This window comes from Spea bombifrons, chromosome 3, assembly GCF_027358695.1.
Source record: "Spea bombifrons isolate aSpeBom1 chromosome 3, aSpeBom1.2.pri, whole genome shotgun sequence".
Taxonomy (NCBI): Eukaryota; Metazoa; Chordata; class Amphibia; order Anura; family Pelobatidae; genus Spea; species Spea bombifrons.
In genome coordinates, this window is record NC_071089.1 from 66,230,450 (window position 1) to 66,253,235 (window position 22,786).

General features: G+C 37.8%; 1 protein-coding gene across 1 annotated transcript; it reads right to left on the reverse strand.

Moving 5' to 3' along the window:
- Positions 1 to 14: 14 nt before the first annotated feature.
- CNR1 (cannabinoid receptor 1) lies at positions 15 to 21,109 on the reverse strand. Its single transcript, XM_053460836.1, has 2 exons — positions 20,128 to 21,109; positions 15 to 2,393 (listed from the first exon to the last, which is right to left on the reverse strand). The coding sequence occupies exon 2, from the start codon at positions 2,341 to 2,343 to the stop codon at positions 925 to 927; it is 1,419 nt and encodes a 472-aa protein (XP_053316811.1). The 5' UTR covers positions 2,344 to 2,393; positions 20,128 to 21,109; the 3' UTR covers positions 15 to 924.
- Between the last annotated feature and the right edge of the window lie 1,677 nt (positions 21,110 to 22,786).

A 22,786-nucleotide genomic window follows, 5' to 3' on the forward strand; every position in this document is an offset into this window, starting at 1 on the left:
ACAATACTTGAAACCTCATTTAAGGCTTTATTGATTATATGTGCTATCCTATATATGTAGCACACATAGGATATTGTTGTATCACTGACTGCAACCTACTTCTAAAACAAAGTACATTAATATCACTAGGGTACCATTACACACTGAGTATCTTAGCACATATATCATGTAGGTCCTCTTGTTGCTTGTTTGTAGAAGCAAATAATTCCATCCCTTTATGATAAAACAACTTAGAAAGACGTGGCTGAGTCTATTTTTTCCTACATATGGGAAATCATCTCCATATAACGTTTGGCACGTCATCACCAAGCAAGAGGCCTATATTATTAACTTTGGTGTCTTTTTACTAGTGTTCTATACACAGTGTCATATCTGATTCCATGTAATCACTACATCGTGCACACCAAAATTTGCTTATATTTTTTTTTTGTGCAGAAAAACTTACTTTAAGTTTTTGTTGATTACATTTGATGATGCAGAATTCCTACGTTTGAAAAATTGGCTTCTTTCAACTGTTGAGGTACCGGATTTTTGTTTTCCACTCAAACCAACCTTTTTTTTCATTTTAAATCTAACATTTACAATACATGTGGAACCAGGCCCATAAAGACAACACAGAATATTTGAGACACTACTGACAATCCTTAAAAAATTTAAATCTCTATCTTAATTGTTTAATACATTTTGCAAAATAAATGAAACTATATAATTAAAAAATATTTTTGTATAATAAAATGAGTGCTTTTTTTTCAAAATCAGGGTTTTTTTTTTTTACTAAAGGATATATACTTAAATACATTAACCCCAGATGCTTATATTAATTTAGTTTGAATGGTGAACAAACCAACTGAGGTGTATCTTTCATTAGAATTACTGACTGCTAAAGGGATAGATAATATTTTCGTCACTGCCAATATTATGGATTTACAGGGCCTCCGCTGATGTGTCTGTGGACACAGACATGGTCACTTTGGCAATTTTAACAGTGCTTTTAATGCAGCTTTCTGCTGCTCTGTGTACATTACTGTTATTTGCATGTTTGTTCTGACAGTCAGACTCCATGCTGTTATCGAGTGGTTGTGCAGTCCCTTGACATGTAGGGAACATGCTACAGAAAGCATTTCTCAAGTCCTTGCTTCGAAGGGCATAGATGATGGGGTTCACAGTTGAATTAAGCAAGCAAAGCATGCTACAGAAGGCAAACACTGTTTTAACGGTCTTGTTCATCTTTCCAAAGACATCATAGACCATAATTGCAAGAAGAGGACCCCAACAGATTATTAATACCACTAGTATAAGGACCAGGGTTTTGGCTAACCTAATATCCATACGAGTCTGATCCGGTCTAGTGTAGTGAACTTTGCCATCTTCTGATGTGTGAACTATGATGCTCTTTTGAGTACCTCGTTGTATCATTCTGACAGCATGACTGTGAGCTTTCCATAATATGTACATGTATGCATAAACTATGAATAACAGCAGAATAGTGGTTACCCCAATCCAAAACATGAGATATAGTTCATCAATGAGGGGGAAAATATCAGAGCATACAGAGTTAAGTTTCTTGCAATTCCACCCTAGCAGAGGAAGCACTGCAATCACAATAGCTATGGTCCACATCAAGCAAAAGGCAATGACAGCTTTTGTCCTGGTGACTATTCTTTTATATGACAATGGTCGGTGTATGGAGATGTACCTGTCTATTGCAGTTAAGAAAAGACTGCCAACTGAGGCAGTAAAAGAAGCCGTTACACCCCCTAGTTTGAATAGGAAAACGTTTGGGCTGTCTTTTCGATGGAAAACATGAAAATCAACAAAACTGTAGACAAAAATGACGCTGCCTAATAGATCAGCCACTGCCAAGCTGCCAATAAAATGGTAGGATGGCCTGCATCTTAGACTACGGGAGTGTAAGATGACACACAGTACTAGCATGTTCTCCAAAACAGTAAATGTACCCAAAGTTATTGAGAGAGCTGCTATAACTAGCTGTTGACTTGGGGTAAGAATCATAAAGCATTCCATGTCCATGAAGTTTTCCCCACACTGTACATTGTTCTCACTGCCCTTGAAAGGAGTTATAGACTTGTTGAAAAACTCAGTTGCATTTATTTGATCCAAGGGGATGCTTAACACTGGATCATCTACAATGGTCATTTTTGCTTGAAATGGATCTCCTCTCAATGAGGACAAAGGAAGCTTCTGCGGGAAATATCCCAATTTGGAGGAGGAGATATCACCCTTAGTGTCTTCATATTGGACCTCATTAGGCCCCATGTAAAGGAGGTCGGTGGTAATTGTTCGAAAGGTAGTGTCCGCAAGGCCATCCAGAACTGACTTCATTACCTCGGCAGTTTTGAGTTGATAACTTCGATGGAACCAAAGAAAAGCCCCTGTATTAAATAAAAGAGACAATCAATGTAAATAAAACATTCAACTAAATAATGCTATAAATAAGCGATAATAAATGACAACAGGAAAATGGAATTGTTCATTAAACGTGGCAGCTGTTTGCAAGACAAGCATTCATTTTTTTCATCTCTATGCATGATTGAAAAGCTGATATTCAGCACAATTAATAGTAGAACTCAAAAATATGGTACTTCATACAAGGTCAGAAATAAATTGATTGACTAATCTCACACACATGTGTATTAATTAAAAAATTCCTTGGATGTCTATATGTTTGAATGTTCTTACTACCGTTCTAGGCAGTTTACATTCTGTTAGAACACTGAATTTCTTAATCAGGTCTAACTCTAGTGAGTTTTTTTTTATCAACCTTAATGGTGCATGATTAAAACATTATCCAAAAAATATACTTGTGAATTGTGCAACCAATTCGTGCACACTGAACATATATATGGTGGAAATGTATACAACTACAAGAGCACATCATTAATTCATTTTAATTGGCTTTTGCATGACATCAAAGGGCATTCAACATTTGTAATCCTTTAATGTGTCATAGCTAATTGTATAATAATACAACACATGGTAATTGTTATGAATATTATTGTAAAATGCTTTATAAAGACTGTAAACAGGCCTTAAGACCCAATCTAATACCCAATATCCCCTTGAGTAAAGTTGAATTAATTCATTTTACATAAAAAGGTATCTGCTGAGGCTGAGCACTGAGGCTATAATAATAACACGATAAAAACAATCCCTTTGCATTTTATACATGAGGCACAAGCACTATTGAAAGTCCTGTTGTAATCTGTTACAATTAACCTTTTGAATGTAAGGGTTAAACCTTTAGCGCTTTGAAAAAAATACTTCCTAATTTTAATATAAGACAAAGACAATGTTAGTTAAAACAAAATGCATCTTTTAAATTATAATTTAATTTATTGTAAGCAAAGAGTTAATCAAAACCAATATTACCCATGTGAAAAAGTAATTGCCTCCCTAGATCAATAACTGGTTGTACCATCCTTGGGGCAACAACTGCAATCACACATTTGTGATAAATGGCAATGAGTCTTAGATCACCATGGGTGAACCTTGGCCCCCTCTTTTTGGCAGAATTGTTTAATTCAGGTACAATGATGGGCTTTCGAGCATGAACTGCCTTTTGTAAGGTCATGCCACAGCATCCCAAACATTCCTTTTGTTTCTTTTGAGCCATTCAGAGATGTGTGCTTTAGATCATTGTCCTGCCCCATAACCCAACTGTGCTTGAGCTTTAGGTCACAAACTGATGGCCAGATATTCTTATTCTTCATGGTTCCATCAGTTACGGCAAGTCACCGAGGTCTTGAAGCATCAAAGCAGCCCCAGACGATCACACTACCACCACCTTGTTTCACTGTTGGTATGATGTTATTATCATATAATGATGTGTTAGCATTATGCCCGATGGAACAGGACCTGTGTTTTACGAAAAGTTCCACTTTTGACTCATCAGTCCACAGAATATAAGTCTTGAAAGTCATCAAGATGTTTTTTGGCAAATGTAAAATGAGCCTTTGCATTCTGTTTGGCCAGCAGTGGTTTTCGCCTTGCAACTCTCCCACGGATGACATTTTTGCACACTCTTTCTTATAGAACAGCCCCCGGGGGAAAGTATGGACCAAGGGGCACCATGACTGGAGACGTCAGGCAGCTCTCCCTTTCTTTCTATCCTATTGATGACAGTCAATCAGGAGTTTGATTGACTGGGGGGACCCCCTCTCTGGATTGGTAAGGAATGCCTGGGTCACACTTTTGGGACAGGCTGCTCTTTCTTGTTTAGGCAGGCAGGCAGGCTACATCAGGGGACAGGAATTTGCAAAATTCATCAAAAATCCTTTTCTAAATCTAAATTTAATCTAAATTAAATAGGGAACTACACTTAAAATGGATTTTTGATGAATTTTGCAATTTTTTTTCCCTTTTGGGGGTTCACGTGCGCGTGAGCCTCCACTGAAGTCTTCTGTAAACTTCTTCTTGAATCAACTAGTTCAACTACATGCTTGTCATAATGTTGTAATTTTGTACGCATTGCATTTATATGCAGAAATATACAGTATTTATATTATTTTTATTACTTAATATACATAGCAGCTGTAATAGGTCCCGTCAAAATTCCTACAATTCTACTATGCAATACAACTAGAGAAAAATCATGTTAATTATCACTAGGATTTTAAACACTGTGTTGAGAGAACAGCAGATTGAGCCAATTTGTAATGTGCACACCATTCTCAGAACCATGGCCATCTGCATATATTTAATGATGCGATTAACACTTCTGATCCACCATGAGAAATGAACAGGATTCCGTATGCCCCTTGTGTTATCCTCATCCACACTGCCTTGTTCAACAAGCAGGTTACTAGACATGATCTGATACTGTGTCACACAATAATTGTAGATGATAACATTGTAGGGATCAAGGCACGCTGTATGTGTATCAACACATATACTTAATAATTGGGGTGTTGCAGTGAGCTGTGTGTTAGCCTGCAGCTATACACTTTGTAATACAAAGGAGATAGCGTCTCTAGTCAATTTGTACACCCTATATTAGACCAACATAGAAAAAAAATTGTCACGTAAGCTTTTGGTACCCAAGAGGTCTCTTTTTCTATTGTTGGTCACAAAAATGTAGAGCCTACAAATAATAAAATCCACCTTCTCAAAGGCCAATGTGCCGCATTTTTCTTTTTACATAGAGGAACAGATTATGAATCTCCTTTTAGTTGTTGCTATAGAGTTAACCAGTGTAGCATTTTGCCCAATGGCATGTTATAAACTGTTCGACAAATACGAAATACATGCATGATATATTGGCTTGACAGGCAACATATTTTGTACTGACCATTTATATCAAGGGTTTAATTTATCGGTGTTCTGCAGAACCAGTTGTTTTGTGAAAACTGGGATTATAGAAAAAAAAAATCAAAGTGCGTTCTAGGGCACTAAAAATGTAAGTGGAGTCTTAATATAAATAGGATAAAAGCAGCAGACAACAACAACAATAAAGAAGACTAGTAACATTGACAGGTTCTTTGAACTTAGTACCTGCACTGTCAATATTGGTAATATATGGAAGCTTAACTAAACCAGCGACAATACCAACGACAATAGCAAGCTATAGTGAATATGTGAGGTAGTACCGCATCCTTTTTCTAGGATGATTGCGGCACAACGTGGGATCTGAATTTATATATATATATATATATATATATATATATATATATATGGCACGTTTGAAAAGTTTCCACAGTTTTTTAATATATATATATATATATATATATAATATCACACAAAAGTGAGTACACCGCTCATATTTTTGTAAATATTTTATTGTATCTTTTCATGTGACAACACTAAAGAAATGACGCTCTGCTACAATGTAAAGTAGTGAGTGTACAGCCTGTATAACAGTGTAAATTTGCTGTACCCTCAAAATAACCCAACACGCAGCCATTAATGTCTAAACCTTGGCAACAAAAGTGAGTACACCCCTAAGTGGAAATGTCCAAATTGGGCCCAATAAGAAATTTCTCCTCCCCGGTGTCATGTGACTCGTTAGTGTTACAAGGTGTAACTGGGGGGTGTTAGAGTGAGCTTCTATGTTAGTATGTATGTGTGTTAGTTATGGGGACACAGAACAAATACTGCACTCAAGTAACACTAGTAACCCTGGGCTCTCCCTTCATCTTATAAGGGAAATCAAGCAGGCTGATGGGGGGGGCATGAGGGCCCAGTCTTTTATTATATAATGGGCCCCAAGACTTTTAATGGCGGCTCTAATTCTGCTTATAGTGTGCTTAGGACTGTGTGAATACCCTATATGAGAAGTCATGTATTGAGAGCCTCAGTAACAAATCTAAACTATCCTTAATGTTAGTCGATCATCATCCAGTGTGGCGTACAATAATAATCCCACCATTTCAATCACCGGCAGGATATTAGTTTATCATAGAACTTTCACATTAATAATACAACATCAATGCAGGAAACTTGTTTAATCAGAAAGGAACTTCCTGAATGGATGTTTTTATAGATTTTGCATTTATAGTACTGGCTTAACATCGTAATTGCTTTTAAAGTCTCTGAATAATTTAAGACAATATATATTTATTTTTTCCTGCCTGTTTTTACTTTTTTTCATAACCATACAATTAAATAATTATGGTTGAGTTAATAAGTTTGTTCTTTCTTTCTGTCATGCACACAGACCTTTGTGACATTATTAAGTTAGCATGGAGTTGTTTTGTAGGATTTCTTTTTCACCAGAGGAGTGTTATAGCATTGTTTAAAGAAGCAGTCATTAATAAGTATATTAAACTGTAAATTCAAAGCCCACATCAGATAAACATATTTAAAGAGTGAACTAAATATAAGTTTGCATAGAGAGTAAAAAAAAACGATGCTTTAATTTAAGTCCCAGGAAGGGGCGCTGAGCGGTTGCTCGTGAAGTTTTCAGCAACCGCTCAACACCCCTCACTCTCCGTGACTCTGTCGCGGTGCCGGCATTTCATGTTGAATGCCAGAATATGACATCAATAGATAGTTAGAAGGGGCGGGGGGGATAGTCGGGGGGGGGATAGTGAGAAGGGGCAGAGGGGGGAGGTAGTGAGAAGGGGGCGCCAGAGGAGTAATCCGCACAGGGCGCCAGAACACTTAAGGCCGGCTCTGTGTATACATCAGGATGCAAAGACCCAGGCTGGGTCAGAGCAGGTATATAAAGGCAGGGCTGACATCCAGGTAACATGGCTCAGCTGGCCCAACTAATAAGTAACAGGTGTTCCTAAGAGGGAAGGGTGGCCACTAATGACTGCAGGTAGGCATGGCAATAGGTATACAATAGACAGGATTCAGGCAGGCTGGGTGAAATCCCTGACATTAACATAAAGTGACGTTCAGTTGTTTACTTCTGAATTCTATGTTCACACACATGCATATTTTGCATCTCTGCTTTTTGATGGTAAGTAGGCAGGAAGTGGTCAAACTTCCAGGGAACATGACAGGAACTATGCATAAGAAGCACACTTTAGTCTTACATAAGAGCAAGTACAATCTGGACTGAGACCTGAAGGATATAACAACAAAATGACCGATCACTAGTCGCCAAAAAGATTACCTTACAAAACTGGATTACACCAACAAGTCCCACATATATTCTATATACAGTACTGGGCAAAAGTTTTAAGTAGGTGTGAAAAAGTATAAAAAGTAAAAATGCTTTAAAAATAGACATGTTAATAGTTAATTTAACAAAATACAAAGTGAGTGGACAGAGAGAAAATCTAAATCAAATCATTATTTGGTGTGACCACCTTTTGCCTCCAAATCAGCATCAATTTCTGGGGCTAATCAGATGCCTCCCTGATGGTATCGCATGATGGATAAATATCTGCCTGTACATCTTAGCATTGAGAAGATCATTGAGAAGACCATTAAGTCTGACCAGATCCCCAACTCCATTTTCAGAAATGCATCCCCAAACTTGTAAGGAACCTCCACAATGCTTCACTATTGCCTGAAAACACTCATTTATGCACTGCTGTCCATCCCTTTTGCAAACAAACTGCCTTCTGCCACAGCCAAATACATAAAATATTTGCCTCATCAGTCCAGACCACTTTCTGACATTTTTCATAAATAGCTGAGTCACTTGGCCTTATTTCCAAGTCTGAGGTATGGCTTTTTGGCCGCAAGTCTTCCATGAAGACCACTTCTGACCAGACTTCTCTGGGCAGTAGGTGTACCAGGGCCTATTTTCTGCAAATGCTGAGTTGATGGCACTGCTGGACTGATTGAGAAGAAAAGTAAGCATGATGTGTCTTTCATCTTCTGCACTAAGTTTCTTTGGCTGGCTACTTCTTCCACAGTCCTCAACATTGCCCGTTTCATGTGCTTCTTCAAAGGAACTTGGACAGAACATCTAGAAACCCCTGTCTGTCTTGAAACCTCTGCCTTGCTGATGCAATATAATTATGTGTCTTGTTGCTATGCTCAGTCTTGCCATTGTGTATGACATGTCATGTCTATTTTTGAAAGAATTCTTACTTTACAGTATTTTTATACACCTACCTAAAACTGTTGCCTGCTACTACTGTATGTATTTAATATTATGGCCTAGGTGGCCACCCTGTACTCAAGCCCTTCTGCTAGAATTTTAATTCCAACCCTTCACCATAACTAATGGTACCAGGCAGGGATGCCCACTTTCACCCCTACTTTTTGTGCCGTTTTTGGAGGCGGTTAGAAGCAACCCGGGATTGGAAGTGGAGGGCCATCACCATAAGCTTTTGGGATTTGCGGATGACCTCCTATTCGCTATCACCAAACCACGAGTGTCCTTGCCAGTCCTCCTTGGAGAATTGAGAATACGGTTCACTCTCTTACCTAAAAATCAACTTATCTAAATCAGAAATCCTGAGCATTAACCTACCCCAGTCAGAGGCCAAGGCCATAGATCCTTCATTCCCCTTCAAATGATGTAAAGATAAATTAAAATACTTAATTTGGCAAACAAATGATCTGGCACAGCTGTACCAAGTCAACTTCCCACCGCTTCTCCAAACATTACAAAAAGACCTATTCTGCTGGGGTCCAGGATGGGTAGGGTGAACATTCTAAAAAGGAATGCCCTCCCACAAATTCTCTATCTCTTACAGAAGATCCCAATAAAAATCCCTGCTGCTTTCTTTAAATCACTTCGCTCCATGTTCATTCCATTTACATGGGCCCAGAAACAACCAAGATTGGCGATGGCTTTGCTGGTTAAACCCAAATCACAGGGAGGCTTGGAACTTCCTTCCATCTACACATACTATCGGGCTTACCATCTCCTGAGAGTGCTGGAGTGGACCCACAAATCCACACACAAATTATGGATAGGGCTTGAGACGCATTAAATTACCACACCACCAAGTAGCCTACCCTCGCTACGACCATCACGCAAGAGCCATGGCGAAAGAACATCCACTGGTCCTGCAACTATAGCGGTGGTTCATGCAACATACAGAAAGTGGGGCGTGTCACTATATCCGTCCCCACTCACACTATTGTGACACAATCCAGACTTTCCCCTAGGGCAAAATAAAGGAAACTTTCTTGGCATCTCTACAGATCCCACTAGATTGGGGAACCACTATACCTGCCTCATTCTGGGATTGGGTGATGCCTGTGGAGCGGACGAGAGTCATGCAGGAAATTATTCTCAAGGCTGGGGGCCAAACCGACAAAAACAACCGGAAATTGTTATATTTAATGCAGTTTGTCGAGGAACCCCAGACCCAAACCTTAAAAGCTGATTCTGTTGCCCATTAACTGGACATGGTGACTTCAGTGTCTTGACACTAATCGCATCCTCAGTGTTGTACAGACTGGTTATTCCCCCTACCTTCCTTCAACGCCACCCCAATCTATCTCTGCCCTTCCTTTACCTCTTAGTCCCCCCTTCCCTTACCCCTTCCTATTGTGATACCTACCCTGTCCGCCACGGTCCCTCGCCAGTCAGCCACTGGTGGGCGGCGCTCACGCAGTGACACGCACACCTCCTCTCAGTGTGTCGTGCGTGCTGCACTCACACAGAGGGACGTGCGCACCGACACGGCATGCTCACGGCGGTCGCATGACCACATGCGATCTGCCATGGCACGCCCACGAGGCACCAACGACAATGAGCAAGCCGCCGAGCCGAGTCAGCGGCACTCGCAGGGTTATGAGCGAGTAGCTGCGACTCGTTCGCGGTGCCCGACCACCCAGCATCTGCCGGAGTGGCACACCCGCGGTGCTCGCAGGTGTAGCACACTCAGATGCCGTTTTTTGTATTTAGCGCCAACGCTATTCGTGTGCGCCGGTCGCGATGACGTCATACACGTTATGATTGGCTGATTGTTTGTTTTCCCTCCCTTGTTCTTATTTAAACTTTCTGTCCCATTATTGCAGTGCCCGTTCAAAGAGTCACTTGCGTGTTGCTCTGGGTTATAGCTCATTGTTCGTTCCTGCTCCTGATTGATTTATACGTGTACCAGACCTTGGCATTGTTTCCCGACTTGGATCCTGTGCTGCCTGCCCTGACTTTGGCTTTGTTTCCCGACTTTAATCCTGTGCTACCTGCCCCAACCTTGGAATTACCTGATTACGTTTTCTCTGCCGCTGACCCTGTACCACCTATTTGCTTTGGACTTAGGCCTAGCCCTTAGTGCTGTTCTACGCTACCGTCTCTGCATAGTGGGTGCATCACCCGTGTTGTCCTCGGTCCCACATTACACCTATAGGATCTTTTAACTTTGCGCTGATGGTTTACCTTTCAGTTTATTGATAGTTCATTTTTAAGATGATTAAATATTGTGTTTTTCATAACTGTCATATTATTATTTCATGTCATTTAAATCTGCTGCGACTGTGTTCAAATTTTCCATTTTTTTTTTCTGTACCCTTGTTTACGGAAAAAATAAGAAAATTCAATAAACATTGATTTAAAAAAAATGACAAAGGTGATATGCATCTTTGCCAGATGAACAAATGTCTGAGCCATGGTCAACAAATACAGAAGGTTTGACACAACTGAATCCTCCCCAAAATTGCAATCCAGCATCTAGGACCCTAGAAAAACATACCAAGGTTTGCAAGCCTTTCTTACCTTAGCTAAGATTAGTATTCATGACTCCACCTTTCGAAAAGACATGGGGCAAGACATAGGAAACCGCAGCAATCAAAAGGATGACATGAATACTCAAATTCTGACAAGATACGCCTCAAGAGTTCAGGATCAATACTTTATGGGCAGTTAATTTAATATTGGAGTTTTTGGGGTACATGAGCCGATTATATTTGGCAAAATAAATAAAGGCTCCAGGCACTCAAGGGTTCCAGCTCAGGCAGATTTATTAAAGGAAGACAGCAACAACGTTTCGACCTCACAATGAGGTCTTTATCAAGATTATATTTGGCAGGCAGAAAATTCTTCATTCCACATTCAGAATCTCACCAAACTGCCAAGTACTACAGTAACAGTGACATTGTTTGGAGATGGTTTGGTGGATTGTTGTAGCACCCTGATCATCCTTAAAAACACATAAATATCCTTGAGTTACAGGAGTTCTGCGTGGATGAGGATCAATAACTACAAAAATCATTTAATTGAAAGTATTGCTGTCAAATTGTAAAGGTGCATATTCTCAACAGCAGTGTTTTGTAAAGTATATATTTAAATATATATATATATATTTTTTTTTTTCTTCATTATAAACAGAAAGCAAAATGTTGGACCTTCAAAGTACAGCTGAAGTCATCCGGAATTAAAAATTCATATCACATTTATTGCTCTATTCTTTATAATAGCAAGATAATAACTCACTCCCACTATGTGTACTTTGCAGACTTCCCGTAGGCATTGTCATGGCAGTATCCACAGGGACCATATTACAGAGTATTTTTCACATGGTTTCAAAACAATATGCAAAATGAAATTGGTCAAATAACAACATTTCCTTAAACTAACAATTTGTATTTCTCAAAGTACCAATGATTTTCTATGTTTAACCAGGTAAGTGCTAAAAAGGAACAGAACTTAATTGTGGGTGTTCTATGAGCAAAAGACTTAAAACAAATTTAATAAAAAGAATTCCCTGTGTATTTTTAAAAGTATACTACTTAAAAAAAAAACCTCTGCAAACCTACAGAAACCCTAATAATATTAATCCTCTCCCTTTCTACATCTCTTCCTCTTGTGCCCTCATCTTGCCGCAGCACTGTACAAGCATTTGTTAGCCTCTTGGATGAGGATGAGGAGCTCTTGCTGTTTTGTGCCACCAATGCCTTCTATCTCATCTGAAGGTGATCGCGTTTACCCAAGGACTTTACAGACTACAAACTCTTATTCTGATCCTATTTAGGTGCTTTTTCACCTTGCCAGATGAAAATACATTCTTTGCACTCTCCTCTCTCTTACAACCCTAAACATCTAAATTGAAGACTCAATTCCTCAGCACCCGCCTCCCCTTCTTTCACTGCCTTAGACATTGCTAGCCATTTTAAATACTAAATTGAAAGCATCAATGATATAATTTTTCTGCTTACATGATATCTTAACCTCAATCTTTGCCAGCAGGCACTCTCAATTGCTTCAGTCCTCTCACCTCTAATTAGATTTTTGTCCACCTTGACCAGTTCCTTACAGCTCCTTACACTTACTCTAACCAATGTTCTTATATCCTCTCTTTCCACTGGCCTGTTCCTCCTTTCATATATTCTATCATCTCAGTATTGGAACGTTTGACTTTCAACTGTCTAATCGATTTTATTTCTTCTAACTCTCTGCCCGACCCTTTACAATCCAGTTTCTATCTAAAGTGGTCTACTGAGCCAACCCTCATCAAAATTATTAGGAATCTGCTCAAGACTAAAATGAATGGCTAGTTCTACTTGCTTATCCTCTTGGATCCCTCTACAGCCTTTGACACTGTTAACTACCCTCTTCTCCTGCAAGCTTGTGGCATCTAAGGTATGGCTTTCTCTTGATTCAAACCCTACCTTTTTACTGTACCTTCAGAGTATCCTTCGCTGGCACATCTTGCTCTCCCCTACCCCTCTCTGTTGATGTGCCTCGGGGTTCTGTCCTGGAGCCTCTACTCTTTTTTATCTGTACCTTTTCTATAGGACAACTAATCTTTTTTGGCGGGTTCCTGTACCCCTACCCTGATGATATGCTGATTTGCCTTTCCTCTTTTGACCTCTCAGTCCCTCTTGTAAATCACCTCAAAATGCATCTTGTAAGGAATTCCTCTACCTGAGGCTCAACAGCTCCAAGATTGAGCTCTTAGTTATTCCCTCTGACTCAACTATCCACAATTCCTGAAATCTCCATCATACCAAATTTTCTTTTCAAAGAAATAATGCTTGTTTGAAGACCGTGAGTGCTGGCTTCACTACTTTTAGTGAAGTATATATATATATTTTTTTAATTTCCCAAGACTTGGCTTTCTTCTGCCATTGTGACATCTCCCATTAATGTATCCAGGATTTTACCCATACTGTACCTGTTCTCTGGAAATCCCTTCCCTGTTCTGCAAGAAACTCTCTTACTCTAATTTTAGCTGCTCTCTAAAAACCAACTTATCCAGTGAAACATACAACCTACCCTTCTAATACCCTTAACCTACATTTTGAAGAAAAACTCTTTCCCACCTTTGATATCTCCACATCACTGGCTCCATATCACCCTCGCTAGAGTCAAATCTTCCTCACTAATCCAGCCCCTCTTCTTCTGTCTTATGTGCCCCCGAATCTCCTAATAGACTGTAGACTAACATTCCCTGCCAGCATGGCTTAACATGCATAAACCCTACTATCAAATTATATATTGTCAGTTTAAATGCTATTGGTAATTTTCTCTGTTAACCTATTGTTATAGTGCAATGCATTCTGCATGTGCTCTAAAAACGAATGTAATGTACTGAAACCAAGATAATAGAATGATGAAATCAGCCATACAACAAAAGATGTATAACACATTATAAGTCTCACAAACCAGTGTGTCGGGGGGCAGTGCCTCTATACGCATAGCAAAACATTAATAGCCCCCCAAAAAAAAGAGAGTTAGGTTCTTAAGTAAGGCACACAGGATTTTCATAAATCAAGCAGTACTTTAAACAAAATAAGCAATATTAAAAAGGGAGTAGGTTGAGAATAGAAAGTAACTATTCAAACACTCTATTAACAACAATCTCATAATATAGTAGCCTCCACTGGGGAGCTCATATGTGCTTAATTTGTTGCTAATTAATTAAACATATCATTATTATTATTATTATTATTATTAAAAAGCAGTAAGATGAGGGGGTAGTAACAAAGTGAAATTCTAAACATGGAACGATGAGTGGGGAAACTGATGGAATATTGCTGCCGATTGCTACATATTACGGTAAGTATTTTAGCCTATAAGTCTTCTTTATAAATATGATCCAATAGCAGGTATAGATATTTTATTGAAAATCATGCTATTATTGTTAAGCTTACTGACTATAAGCATGAAAAAAACAGGAGCAAATAGATCTTATTTTACAGACCGATGCCTGTCATGTATAATGATCAATTCTAGTGCAAAGTATTAAAAGGTTCAGTTAGCAGGAACATTTTTCTGGCTGTTATGGTGACAGCACCACTTCTGCAGCATTGCATTAAAAGTCACATTTTTATATACAATATGGTGCATATCGCATAAACAGGAACATGAGAAGCGAAAGGAAATCATTTGGCATGTTTATTCAAGTCAAATATATGCTTTCCCTAACAAACAGGTGTGAAAACAGATCTTCAGGCATCCCTAGGCTTCTTCTAAGCGTTCATCTTGCCTTTAGGCAAATAATAATTTTCTGATCAAAGCTACTGCCAATTGCGGGTGGTGACTGGCTCTGTTTTCATGAATATAATAAAATGATACTGTATAGACAATATTTAAACTAGAAATACATGCAGAATTGTGCATTCACTGTCAAGGTATCCCTTATTGTATCCGCTGCTTTAATGGGGATCTTGTGCCCATCTTTACAAATGTAAGAATTCATCACCTTTAAATCACAACACAACTCCAAAATTTTATCAAAGCCCTTTATGAATTCACGAAATACTGTTTGGACCTACATGCTTCCTAAATGAAGAAAAACAGGCAGACTCATCATAACAGGTATGGGCATAGTAAATTAGCAGATATTTGGTTTAAAAAACAACACCACTGTGCAGAAACACCCCCCTTTTTTCCAAGATTTTCAAAATAACATGCTTTTTAGGTTGCTTAAGGAATCTTTTTTCAAAACAATTTTTTATTGGTGTTATTTAACCTATATATATAGCTCAATGGCAATAACAAATGAAAAGAATGGAAAAAAACTTTTATTCCTCCATAACTTTCCTAAGTGCAAAATTTCCCTACCGAAAGCTTATCCCTGTTAAGAAGTAGGGTGACCATAACTTTTTTTTAGTGTGTAGCATGCGTAAAGGAGTAATTTATTGATGAGATAAAAACTGATTTGAGTCTTCCCTCAATTATCTGCACGCTGGTCATAAATTCACAATGCAGGAAATCAAATGTCAGAAAAACAATTGTTAGAAATATGGACTTAAAATACAATTATACAAGAACTGCCGAAATTGGTATGTAATGTTTTACTCACTACTACTACTAGCTACTTCAAGTGAATGCACATTAAAGCTTTGAAAGGGCTAGCATCATCCAGCACAGGGAGAAATACAGCAAAGTGGGCCATTAACACAACAGATAAGACACCTTTGGGATACAACAGGGGGCTACATTAAGTAAGGGTCCCAATAATAGGAGCATGGAAATGATCCAAGCATAGTAAATGGCACATAACATCTTTGTACATCTAGAAAAGCTTGTGTTGAACTACAAGAAAAAGGTTTATCCAAATCAGAGTGGCCCATGGGACAACTGCCCACTGCCCCTTTTCCCAACCCTGTCCTGATTAAAGCAGATGGTTAAATATCTAGGTAGGAATACAGAAAAATGTTGCAATGTGAGAAAAATATTAGGTTTCAAATATTAAGCTGTTTTTTTTCTTTAATTGGGAAAGATGAGTGCACTTTAGTAATGTCTAGATTTTCCAGCTACTGTAATGTCTCTATTATACAAATAGCATATGTATGAAACGTGGTTATATCTCAGCATGCTGGCTAATGAAATTTGTAAATTACAGGCAGCTAGTGGCTTAACCACAAAACAAATTAAATCTGAATTTAAAAAAAGCGGTATATTTCAGTAGCACATGCTTTATACAATAGAATTAGCATATACAAAATAATTTTATAATCCAAATTAGAATATACCCAGTATTAGACTTTCTACAGATACGAAATGTTAAATTAATTTGATAATTTAAAAATTTAAACCATGATAAGGTACGATACCTCTTACATGTATGTCAAACCCCTAAATCATGTATGCAACAAGTGGTAAAATTGTTCTTTGGTCCACATATTTCAGCTTCCAGTTGTAGACAGTGTATACCCATGATAAACAGACTTAGTTATACATTTCAACAATAAGAACGTGAGGTCCCGAGCTTCACATCCCAAAGCTCAATGATTACTTGGTACATACTTTATTTGGAAGTGAAAATTACATGTTAAATGCATAGTCTTGGGAGAAAAAGAAAATGGAAAGAAAGAAAGGAAGAAAGAAAGAAAGAAAGAAAGAAAGAAAGAAAGAACGAATATATCTAACTTGAAGGTAATTGCCAAACCTCTATATCTTTATCTAAAATGGACATATCCTAAAAACCATTAAACAACAATACGTTAAAGACTCTCTGGGGTATACTGACTAGCCACCCCTTTAGCTTAGGGGATTTATGCAAAACCTAAACTGCTTGACAGGTTACCACCAGATAAGATCCCTTCCAAAAAAATGGCTAATGGTGCACTGAACAAAAAATGCGGTTCCTTTATTGTGAATATACACTAAAAGATTACACATGCAAGGATCATTGTTAACATGGGGGGGGGTGGATTTCATAATGCTTTAATAAACCTTTAGGGTACAAATACATACTCCGAAAATAATTACTGGGGCATTTAGAAGTGCGTAACCAGATTAGTTTGTAGTTATGCCAGCAAAGTGTGAAAATCAATTAATTATTTTAATTTAGGCAACTGTTTCCAGGCAGGAATGAGCTGAAATAAGTTAATTAATTAGCTGAACAGTACATTGTAAAATCAACATCAGGTGTGGTTTCTCAAAACTCGGTCAGAAACTGTTTTATTTATTCTATAAACTTTTTTTTGAAACTGTGGGGTCTTTTTTTTTTTTTTTTTTTTACGACAACACAGACAGAAATGGCTAGATCTGGTAACGTATTTCAATTATCTAATTACTTTTTGAATACACTGCCCACACAGAGCACAACACTCTTTATTGAAACAAGAGACTGCCTCTGTAATCACTGGGGAATGAATTGCAGTCAGATTGTCTTGTATTGTAATATTCGCATTAACCTCTCCAGCCCTATAGTAGTGTAGAGCAAAATAATCAAATACAATCCAAAGCCATATGAACGACCGCCCAATAAAGATTTTATATACTGTCTAACAAACAAAAACACAATAGTTTCACATCGTTACCCATTCATTAGCTTAGCAGAGCATGAGTGTTTATTTGCTGATATATGTCCAGCTGCTGTAAACCAGCTGCAGGCACTTCTGTGCAGGTCATTTAAAGAACAAATTATTATATTAATCAGCATTTAAGCGTAAGTACTATCTCAAGGGTAAGTAAGAAGGCTGTGTATCCAAAATATAAGGAACATATATTTGGATGTGTATAATAACTTATGTATATAACTTATACTAGATAAATTGAGCAGATTCATATGAATAATATACTCGATGCATATGTGATTTACCATGTTTAATATAAATACCGAGTTGCACCACATACTCTTCATACAAGATCATCTAGCACTGCCAATGCTACAATTTACAATGTTTCATATTGCTCAATCCTATGTCGCTTTAATCGCTAGTTTTAACAGAAATTATAAATCCATTTTCAAATTCAGACTTTTATTGCTACCCTCTATATAAATGTTATTTTTCTAGCAGTTTTCCTGAACATCCAAATATAGCCTTTTAGCAAAAGTCACTTATCGGCTTCATTAAATTATTAAGCAAGAGTGTTAGAAGTCCTTATGGATTTGACTTATGGTTCCTTATTTATGTAATTAAGTAGGTCATTAACTAAATACAGGCAGGAAACTTAAGCAGACTGCAGATCAATAGTCTATATTTTTCTGTTTCCCTCTTTTTTAGACGATGACATGTATAAGGCAAAGTAAATTCAAAGTAACTGCATTATTAATGAACTAGACATGTTAAATTAGGACACTCAATGAGGCATACATTTCAGGAGAAAGCAATACTATTAATGTTTACAGGATGAGTATTGGAGTATAAATAAAACCTGTTTCAATTTATTTAGATGATACAGTTTCAGATTTAAAGAAACCCAGGTCTCTTTTTCATAGATGCTGCATAGGTAGATATATACCTATATACACACTCTATGACATGGAGTACATACAGCAATCTGCTGCCAATAAAAAAATATAATATAATAATAAATAGGGGAAAAAAGTTTGGCTGGAAGAAGAATCACTTTAGGTATAACAGAATATTGTTATATGCCTACAATGGTAAATCAGCTATAGTACTGGGGTTATTATACACAGCAGTATTGTTATTCACTATCATTTGTTTACAGTCTCTCTGGTGGGCAGCAAAGTCTATGGTTAATATTGCTTTGAAGGCAAATTTTACAAATGATGGTGTTGTATTTATCTGCACTTTTTTTTTATCCAAGAGTACCTGGAGACTCCACTCTGGTGTTTTATTGTTCTTGCAAATTGTGTGCTTTAGGCAATGACATAAATGGTGTGGTAACAGAGACCACAACAGCCATATCCTTTTATCAAATGTAAAGGGGAAAAATGAATGTCCTTGCATCTAATGAAGTTTTTTTTTTTATTAAACCTAAAAAGCAGTGTTAGCCCAACTGTCCATATTTCTTTAGTGCTTACCATGCACCAACTAAACACTATCTCACACTATCTTGGTTTAGAGAAGTGTAAATGTGCTTTATTTTTAAAGGAGAGATATGTTTGAGGTGCCACTGACTCAATAAAACTTATTCAACAGTTAAATTATAACCAGTCAAGAACCATATACCATTACTGGAGATCATTCAATAGGACAAAACCAGTTCTCCTATACACTGGACATAAAAAAAAATGAAAAGATAAAAAAAAATTGCCTCTTGTTTCATATTTCAGCAAGACATAGACCACTGCAAACAGCAACATGATAAATGATTTAATATAGTAAACATTTATCTTTTTTTATTTCTACAGTCTCCTACTTAAAATCATTAATTTCTATTAAAATACAATCTCACTAAATGTGGTAATTCATTACCTTTAGGCAAGTGTATGGGTTAAAAAAAATGCATTAAATGATGAAAGGAATGAAAGAAAACATTTGGATAACTGATGTTTTGCATTAATATAGAAATTTTAAAGAGGAAAAAAATGACAAATATGGGTTAATAACTAAAATATTGTCACAGATTAATAAACAAATATTTATAGTGTATTAAAGTAGGGCGGATACCAGTTATTGGCTAGAATAGGAAAAGCAGCTGGTCACCCGAGTTTCACCTCCAGGCGTGCAATACAGAGCACGGTCAGTAAAGTACCCACACGCAATAAAGCTATATATATATATATATATGGCTTATATTTCCACGCAGAGCCCGTTTCGACTTCAAAGGGTGCAACTCCACACGATTTCAAGAATAATCGAAACGTATGGATAGAAGCATCAGGGTCCTAGCCCTTTCCCGATGTAATTGTCACAGCAATGTTATTAAATTACCGACAATGGCGTATGTGTGCCATGAATGTCACCCATCATTAAGACAAATATGTTATCTAATCTACATATATTGACGGGTGGTGGCATCTTAGCTGGCTGTTATTGCGAGGGTGCCTTATATAAACTTTAGCAACAAGAATTTACACACAGAAGCCAAATGCATACGTAACTAACTATAGCATAGTGAGGTTGTAATGCAGCGATCATACGTGTGAAAACACATGATCTTACCTCTTTTTTACATGCCACCGTGTGAAGTCCCTTCTCCGGGATGTGCTTTGCAAAAGGCGTTTTTCTAACAGTCAGATGGGTCTCAGATGGGTCTCGGGTGAACTTGTAGACTCGCCACACAGTGAGAGCTGCTCTGAGTCGCTGTCCACGCAGCGGTGGTGCTGAAATGCTGCCCCCAACAGTCAGAGAGAGGACAGCGCCCCTCAGCCGCGCACAGCCTCCCGGCTCCAAGCTGCCTTCTGCTGTAGGCTGGCGAGCTTTGTGCTGGGTGCGCCGCTCGCTGCGAACGAACGATCACTTCGCAGCTCACTCGCTGGAGGAAACAGATGTCCACAGGAATCACGGTATAAACACGAGTGTCCCGTGTATCTCTTGTGTGGGTCTTTGCGATCACCTGATGCTCAAGCCAGACGTGATGGCCACTAGCTCCAATAAATGTCCCCGCTGTTCTTCAAGTGAAAGATATTGTGGTTGTTGAGAAGATATATATATGTTTTTGTTTTAAAGTGTGTTGTTTTCCTTTCTATCTGTTCTTTTCTCGTGTATTTTGCCCTGCGCTCTCGCTAAGTCTCAGCATGCAGGGTTCCCGAGCATATCTGCGCCTGCCTTGTGCATTATCTTTGGTCTCTGTGCTCACAGGTCCCATTTATCAAGCTGCTCCTCATCACGTGTTAATCCGTTTTAATCTTGGCACTAGCGCATTCACCATCACTAAATGCTACACCGTTTGCTCGGTGACAAGCAGCTACTACCACAGACACACAATAACACACACATACACACACTCCACACACATACACACAGCGATGCAAATGTAATGTTACAATGTTCTCGCCTGGTACAGTTGTATGAAGGGTTTGCAATTCATCACCCTACTTATTGGTGCTGTAACCTCTACCTGTTTAGCGCATATAAGGAACATAGCTTAATAGGGGCAGATGGAAGATGTAAAAAATAAAGAAATAGGGGTCTGTAAGATAAAAACAAGGAAACTAGCCACTCCTACACACTCCCTTGAGGATTGTCTTATGCAGTTTCTGAGAAGAGTCCAATCGTTACTGTTACCATAACTGCAAACCATCTCGACCTTATTCTTCATGTCGCAAGGGGCAGCTAAACCTATTGGAAGGTCCCTTCAGTAACACAAAGGAACATTGAAACTGTCTGGAATCTATGAGGCCACGTGTGCAATATCACCTGCTGCTGCTAGAGGGCGCCTCTTGCCATATATACGTATACTGGGAAAAAGCGGTGCCATGTGTACAGACCATGACCATGTCATTGGTATGTTATCAGAAGTAGGGTTACGGGCACATGGGGTTTTACCTTGTTTCTGATCATCACTGCAAACCTGTACCAATCATTTTGTATGTGATCGTTTACAATTACCTTTCTCTTTAACCATCCTTCAAAAGATGAGGGTAGTTATCAAGTGCAAACCTTTTATTGTTTAAGATCTTCATGTTCTTCTCCATCTTGTTCCATGAAAATATTCATGAGGTCAGCGAAGTTTTTAATTGGTATAGGTTGTTTATTAAGTTTTGGTTGAGGTTTTTGTAAGACCTATTTCTATAAGCCTAGGGCAATATGCCAGTGTGCAGGATCATTGTTTTTTTTAACCAAGTAAGCTTCCAGTATACAAAGGATTAAAGCACATCTCACTGAATGAAAGCAGTAAAGGAGACATGTGTCAGTCACGATAGGACCACTCATTATATCGGTAATACTATTTGCTGCATGCCCAGAGCTTTCATCAGATTCTACACCACACTGTACCTGATCATACAAACATCAAACAAAATGCTTTTCTGCACCTCTTTTGTAAGCCATCCATATAAATCTTATCAATTCTTGTTGTCAATGGGAAAGCATTTTGGTACACTAGAACTAAGGGCACATCATGCAAGTGTCTAGTGTTCTGTCACATCTTCAGATATAGAATTCTCTTAGTTCTTGTTATCAGATAAGAGATGTTTTTTCCCATGCTCACATGTTTAAGCAATCATTTTATCACCATAGGATGACACTTGTCTTTCCTGCTTGTGTGTTTTTCATCCAGTAGCTATATATCCAGAATTCCATCCAGTAGTATATATATATATATATATATATATATATATATATATATATATATATATATATATATATATATATATATATAATTTTTACTCCTGTTAATTCACAATTATTTTATGATATCACTTAGCTTCCCTGTTTTGCTGCCTGTAGAAGTAATTATGCTGGGTTCTGTACCAAGAAAATAACAACCCATTCTTCTTCAGAAATGTTGTGGCAGTCCTATCACCAATGTTTTTAACCATTTATTCAAAAAAGGGTTATGGGGAGGAGTTTGAAAGAACTTCACTTGTTCATTAAAATAAATGATGATGATAATGATGATGAAAATAATAATAATACAGTGCAAGCTCATCCGTAAAAATAAACATTTAATTGAAATCACTTTAAAATAATTTGTTTTAAAAAATCAATTAAAATAATTTGCAGTCTCATTGTTTTTGTATCTAACTACGTAAGCATGCATTTTAGTGGCACATATTTGTTAATTATTTAATTTTATTAATTGTGTGTATGGTAAAAACAATATGCATCAACTTTGGTGGATTTGCATAGGTGAACCAAAAATACATACCTTTTGATT